General features: G+C 47.4%; 1 protein-coding gene across 1 annotated transcript in view; it reads right to left on the bottom strand.

The window, feature by feature from the left end:
• slc8a4b (solute carrier family 8 member 4b) overlaps positions 1-7,500 on the bottom strand; it is a 43,255-nt gene that overhangs the window by 34,589 nt on the left and 1,166 nt on the right. Inside the window, exons 2-4 of the mRNA XM_062515770.1 lie at positions 6,568-6,900; positions 2,358-2,621; positions 148-635 (exon numbers count right to left, since the gene is read on the bottom strand). Coding sequence (XP_062371754.1) covers positions 148-635; positions 2,358-2,621; positions 6,568-6,900 — 1,085 coding nt within the window. The remainder of the gene's footprint in view (positions 1-147; positions 636-2,357; positions 2,622-6,567; positions 6,901-7,500) is intronic.

Raw genomic sequence — 7,500 nt, 5'->3', positions numbered from 1 at the left:
CCACAAAAGAGAAAGATGGACAGAGAGACAGAGAGATAGAGAGATAGAGAGACAGAGAGATAGAGAGATAGAGAGATAGAGAGAGGAAGAGATGGAGGAAGAGGGAGAGGAAGCCCCACCCACGACCTCCACCTGTATCTTACTCACAGCGTCTCGTCGTTCTGGAACTCCAGCTTGCCGACGGCCTCCTCGTAGTCGTCTCCGCCCTTGGCGGTGCCGTCCACGGTGCGGTACGGGACGGCCACCAGGCCGCGGGCGCCCGAGGTGCGCATCACCTTCACCTGCATGATGCCCACGCTCTCGCTCACGCGCTCCGACTCGCACTCGAAGGTGAAGATGCCGGCGTGGTCGTCGTCGTAGATGGTGACGGTGGCCGTGTGCGCCTCGCCCAGCGTCGCCTGGTAGGTGGGCGCGCCGGGCACCTCGGGCGCCGGCGGGTGCCCGTCCGCCCAGCCCACGATGCGCGGGTCGCTCAGACGCACGTAGAAGTACTCGTCCTCCTCGAAGATGTCGTCGTCGATGATGCCCACCGTCACCTCCTTGAGCGTCTCGCCGGGCTTGAAGAGCAGCGTGCCCTCGGCGAACTCGTAGTCCGAGCCGGCGTTGGCAGTGCCATCCTCGGTGCGGTAGTCGACCTGAGGGGGGCGAAAGGGGGAGAAAACAAGGCAACCGGCCAGATGTTTTCACTGAAGACTTGCAAGAGCTGAGGAGGAGAAATAACAGATAACAGATGTGCAAAACTACAGGGAAGGGGCCTTGGGTAGCAGCTTCATATCACAACACACACCCAAACACAAGCCTCAGGCTCATCTATCAAAAACACATATTTTTATGGTAAAAGAGAAGACTCTGCAGGAAAGGGCTGATACCAGCACGATAATATATGAGATACTGAAGGAGACACTGATTGAAAAAAGTCTACAGAGCTCACATCTCAAGGACAAGAGAGAAATACTTCATGTTTCAAGAGTAATTATTTACAATTATGCATGAGGATGGAAATGCAGCAACAACTCAGTGAGGTTCTGCTACAGGTGCAAACACAGTGTAGCAGAAGTTTGCTGCATAATATATTTAGTTTGTTGTGCGGTTTAATATATTTTGTTTGTTGTCTAATTTTGTCTGCTCTCCTTCTCCCTTCCTCCCTCTCCCCACACACATCTCTCCATCTCCTCCTCCCCTCCTCTCCTCTCCTCTTCCTCATCCTCCTCCTCCTCCTCCTCCTCCTCCTCCTCCACCTCCTCCTCTTCAGTAATATCAGTATGCACACTGCATCTGTCCTGGATCTTCCTCATTTAGAAAGGACACATACGGGGCTAATCTTGTTGACACTGGGGCACTAACCCTGTCTGCACCCGCCCCCAAACCCCCAGACACACACACACCCACCCACCCACACACACACACACACACACACACACATACAACCTTCAACACCACAACACCTCAGTTGTACCCTTCTCCTCTCCTCTCCTCTCCTCTCCTCTCCTCTCCTCTCCTCCCTCCCTCCCTCCCTCTCTCCCACACCCTGCACCTGCACTGTGAGCCCCGTGTCATGGCTAAATTTGGCTTCAGCTGTCTGTCCTCCTCCCCATCCCTCCACTGGACATGCTGTGCTCCGTGCCTCCTCCACCACTGACCTGATCTGAACCCCTCCCCCCTCACTTCTTCTAGCCCCACACCCCTCCCCTCTCCTCCCCTCCCCACCTCTATAGCCTACCTTCACTCTTTATCCTCAATCCTCTATTTCTGTCTTCATTTGTCTTCCTAATCCTCTCCAGTCTTCCCTCCCCTCCTCTCTGCACTCCTCCTCTCCTCCAATATCCCCCTCTTTCCCTTCCCTCTACTTCTCCAGTTCCCTCTCTCTCCTCCCTTAATCCCCATCTCCCACTCCTCTAGTACCCTAGTCTCTCTTCTCTCTGCCTTCAGTCCAGTCCTTCTAATGCCCCATCTCCCCTCTCCACCCCCCTCATCCTGCCCCTTCCCTAGCTCTAATACCCCCTCATCATCCTCCTCTCTAGTTCTTATACCCCCTCTCCTCTCTCTCCTCTTCTAATCTCCCACCTTCACTAGCACCTTCACTCTTCTCTCTCTCTACTCCTCTATCCTCTCTTCTCTGGTCATCTAATACCCCTCTGTCCCCCCACTTCCCCCCTCACCTAGTCACCTCTTCTTTCTGCCTTCGGTCCAGTCCATCTAATGCCCCCTCTCCACCCCCCTCATCCTGCCCCCTCTCTCTCCTCTCCTCCCTCACTCCTTCTCATCTCCCACCTTCACCCTTCTCTCTCTCCACTCCTCTATCCTCTCTTCTCTGTTCATCTAATACCCCTCTGTCCTCCCTCTCCCCCCCCACTCACCTTGACGGTGCAGCCGGGGTCGCCTCCGTGCCGCGCCACGGTGAGCTTGAGCGAGCCGCAGTTCTCGAAGCACTGGTGGTTGGCGGGCTGGAAGTCCAGGCGCGTGGTGTAGGGGTCGTCCTCCTGCTCCTGCTGCTCGTTGCTGCTGACCACCTTGCGCGCCTGGTCGGCCGCGTGCTTCTTCAGGATGTTGCCGGCGCCGATCATCATGCGCGTGGCCTGGATGCGGTAGAACGCCCGGCTCTTCTGCTGCTGCACCAGAACCTACAAACGCAATACATCATACATATGGAATCCATATTCTACACATCTGCATCCACTCTAATCGCAGCCTATATGCACTTTAATCACAGTATATTTATTCGCAGTCTACTGTATATGCACTTTAATGGCAGTCTATTTATTCGCAGTCTATAGGCACTTTACTGTAATGGCAGTCTATTTATTCGCAGTTTATGTGCACTTTAATCACAGTCTATTTATTCGCAGTCTATAGGCACTTTAATCACAGTCTGTTTAAGCAATAAACCCAGAGAACAGCTAAGGGGCGTCGTTAGGCACAATGTGCAAGTGGAGTCTCTAAAACCCCCTTAGTGGAACCTACGGACTTGAGCGGCTGACTGCTTTTTTAAAACAGCTACTACATATACAGTATCTGCCAAGATCTCAGAAAATAAAGGCACAGCAATGAGAAATGTAGCGATTTATTCATAGATAAGCATTCTTCCACCAAGAGATATCAGATATGTTGCCTCTATCTCAAAGGTTGCCGAGCAATGTCAAGACGCAGCTACTCTACGTTTTGTATGAAGTTGTAGTATTACGCATTACTATAGAACGAAATGTGACCAAGGTGTATGCTTTTGTTGGATTTTACAACAGCATCGAACGCCATTCAGCCAATCATAATCTCTATGCACTCCAATTATATTCTATATCACGTAAAGTGGATATGGTGATTGGTGAGGGATGCTTAACACAAGTATGTCTAAATAATCCATCCAATCCATTCTATAAATCTCTAAATGTTTAATTATATAAATCATTATAATCTACATACAGTAGGCTACATAACGGGCATAAGCTGTTCAATATTTGCATGTCTGAGTGAGTAATGTCCACATGAGTCCAGAGATGCAAGTAGCTAGTAGTTTGCTACCTCTAGATAGAGATTGACCGATAGATAGATAGATCGATAGATAACCCGATAAGGACAGAGAGACAGATAGATAAATACTTTGAAATGTCTTCGAGAAGTAGCCTTATAGTAGTATAGTATGTGTCCGTATGTGTGTGTCAAACTGTATGCATTATGAGACTACAGGTCTGTGAGCCATCTCTCTGTAAGAAGGTCTTTGTAGCTGTATGCTTATACAGTACCGTATACAAAGACCATGCAATGACATAAGTACTTGATAGCTGGAAAACTCAATGAACTGACCTATATATACATCTGTGTGTGCATTTCTAAACGACTATATCTGGTAATGAGCCAACTTTGAGCCGATCCTATCGGTATAAATGCATGTCTAAGCAAATATAATGACCATACGCATCTCAGTAGCGCAGCAGTCGGCCATGTCTACAGGCCGCCACCTCGATTAGCGTCCGTATCTAAGTGCAGCGCAGTGAGTGGTTGGGAGTTGCCCATCTTAATGAGCTACTCTTATCTGAGTGGGAACGCTTAAGGAAATATAATGAGCGTATGAATCCCAGTGCCTGACATGAGGTAGCCATCTCCGTGTATGGCACTAAGTGCAGGTCTGTGAGGGCCTGCTACGGGCTATCTCTGTCTGCCATGTTGTCTGTTTTCTGTTGGGCTGGTGAGTTAGTCAGTGCTCTGCGGTGAGGGTGGACTTTAGAAAAATCTGAAAATCAATCGAATCAATCTGTATTTGAATAATTTTAACACTGATTAATGGGATCCTGAGATAGATGTTTTAATGCACGGTAGTCCTATGCCTTTTTCTGTGGTGGTACGAGTGAGAAGTACATTAATGTAACTGCTTTGGGGGGTTATTAAATTCATACATTCTTACAGATTTCACAGTAGAATATACAGCATTAGTTCTCTGAGAATCCATTTTTATATACAGTATAAGAGCTCTTTTCCAAAACGCTATAAATCCATTTCTGAAAACATTAATAATTAATGTTATTTAATTGTGTATTTCAGGTAATGTCAATAAAAATGCAGTTGTTTTGTTTTGATTGAGTTAGAAAACATGATGATTCATGAGAAAAATTATTCATGAAAATTAAAAAAAAAAAAAAAATGGTGGATATAGCGTTTTGGAAAATAACTCTTCATATTGTAACTGCAATATCACAGAATATAACAGAACTGAATCAAATCAAATTGAATTGAATTGGAAATCTAACTGATTTTGGACATCAGAAATGAATCAAAGAGGGATGATACTTTAGCCCTAGAGGTGGGTAGTGGGTACCTAGTCTGGCTATGATCACCATACTAAGCTCAATCTTTTAAGATTGAACATTAGTCTGGGGAGTCTGTGCCATGGAGGTATTATAAGAACTGGAGAGAGGGACTAAGTCCCGCCCCCATTCATTTCAATGGCCGATGCTAGGCTAGCTACTTCAGCCAAAAAAGTTTGAAATTGGCCGCAGCCATCTTTGAGAAAATGGCGTTCCATGGGTGTCCATTTCCGTCACCAGCTAGAATGAGCCAATTAGGTTTCACGTTACAACGAGACTACATAGGTACATCGTTGATGAAGATTGGAGAGTGAGAGAAGGTGTTCGTGAACGCGCTCCTATCGTTACAGGCACAAATGTATTTCATTATTTGAGTTGGGATGGTGGTGGAGAAGTTTGCCCCTTGTCTCGAAATCCTATAATGTGATATTCATATGTCATGATATAATAAACATGGCGAGTCAATATTGAGCAAGGATTCACTTAGCATACACATAAATATGATCCCCACAGTAAATGCTTTGAACTGACTGTAGCCGTTATGTGCGCAATAGGCTGTCTACCCGACGAAAATGACTCTTAATAAGTAGACATGGGATGTAAGAAACGTGGATACCAGATATGCTATTTGTGCTGCACCCAGTGTGAATTTGCAGCTTAAACCCACATTTGTAGACAGACGAAATGAAGCCAACGCATATTATGCTTACCGGTAGAAGCGCGCATCCATGTGTTATGTTTCGAGCAGCATGCATTTTAAGTCTGCTGTCACTGTCGGAAACTTTTGCCGTTATCTACTGTAGGCTGTGACCCCCAACGCTGCGTTGTTATGAACTAGGCTACAGGTCTGCAGCTGAGCGTTTTAAAATAGTTTTCATAGCCTAGCCTACACGACAGCGAGTAGGTTAATAATTGGGTTTAGTTAGAGAATTTCTTCGCATTTCCTAGAATGTCTTATCATACCTTGCCAACTCATACATAGTCTAATGCAAATAATAGTAACCTATTAGAACAACATTTGCTTTTTTATTTAATTCACAAAGCCTGGTATAATGATAATCCACAGGCATCAAGTATCGGTAACTTAATCCTAGTCGTCAGTCATTTTATTTATGTCTTCTAGAATGCGTTATCAACATGGACGCGCGAGGACGCTCGTGCCGAAATCGAAACTCGTTCATGAGCTGAGACAGCTCGTGCAATAGCTGTCTCGTGCATGCGCAGGTGCCGGATATGGTACAACCATGGAACGCCATTTTTTCAAAGATGTCGGCGGCCAAATGACATGCTAACTGGCTGAAGCTAACCCTCCAAATCCTGACCCCCTGGTCTGTGCTTTCCACTGCACAAGAGGTGTGATCTATGGGCATGTTGACTCATTTGGATAGTCCTTCAACCAATCAGACCAACGATTGGGATGTGCCTTTTGGATAAGGTAGTTTCTGATTGGACCCACCAAACGTGGACAGGAAGCAGGAGAGATAGATGTGCAGGTGAGTTTACCCAGTCTAGTGGTACCTGGTAGCTGGCTATCTCTATAAGCAAAGCCAGGTATGTGCAAGGTAATAACTGGACTACATCGGTAGGTGTGTACCACCTGGTAGCTGGCCATCTAAACTAAGCCCATCTGTACGTGCATGGTAATAATGGGACTACATCGGTAGGTGTGTACTGTACCTGGTAGTTGGCCATCTCTATAAGCTAAGCCCATCTATACGTGCACGACACGTTACAGATGGGCTAGCAGTACATACTGTAGGTGGGTGTGTACCTGGTAGTTGGCCATCTCGATGAGCTGCTCCTGGTCCTTATCGGGGTGTCGGTGCTTGAGGTCCTTGAGCGTGCGGGCCATGTCCCTCCGGGCCTCCTCGTCCTGGTCGCGCAGGGCGGCGCCGCCGCCGTCCTCCCCCCCGCTGGCCAGCATGCCGTCCAGGTGCGAGTTCATGCCGTCCAGCTCCAGCATGTCCATCTTGGTGAAGCCCGTCTCCTTCATCATCAGGTCGTCGCCGCCCTCCGTCTCCACCACGATGCCGTGGCTCTTGTCGGCACGGTAACGCTTGCGCACGTACTTGTAGAAGAGGAGGCGGCGGTCAGCAATCCAGGCCTGTGTGTGTGTGCGTGTGGAAGACACACAAATATTCATACAGTGAATTCACGACACCCAGGCTTTTTTTTCTGACATTCTCTAAGCTGACTACAATTTCAATGTGACTACCAATGTGTGACAAAAGCACTAGTGGTGAAATAGTGTGTCAGCGTAACATTGGAAAATTGAAATGGAAAATTGAAAAATGACATGGTGTGTGTGCCTAAACTGCAAGTCTGGCTATCATGAGCTCCAGCCATAAACTCCATAAAAGTAGCAAATTCTGAGTTTCTATTCATGGGCTTTCCTGTTGTTGTGGGAGGTGGTGGTTTCTGTCTGTCTCTGAGTTTATAAAGATCTCTCGACATCCCTGTCTGACTCATCTGATAACCTTTGACCTCCAGGCCAGTTGTGGAGGAGGGATTAGATGGATTAAATAATTTGGGATTAGGAATCAAATTTAATTGAAAAATAACAGAGTCAGAGGTCAGGGCCAGTGAGAAGAGGGGAGCGGCAGAAGATTGGATGGACGGCGGGGGAGACTGGACAGAACTGGACAGAACTGGGCATGTGGTGAGAGAGACTGAGTCTGTTCCTTGGAGGGTGTGTGTGTGCCTT

The sequence above is a fragment of the Sardina pilchardus genome, chromosome 16 (assembly GCF_963854185.1).
Source record: "Sardina pilchardus chromosome 16, fSarPil1.1, whole genome shotgun sequence".
NCBI lineage: Eukaryota > Metazoa > Chordata > Actinopteri > Clupeiformes > Clupeidae > Sardina > Sardina pilchardus.
Note: the sequence above shows the minus strand (reverse complement) of the source record. Positions and strands in the feature narration are given on the sequence as shown.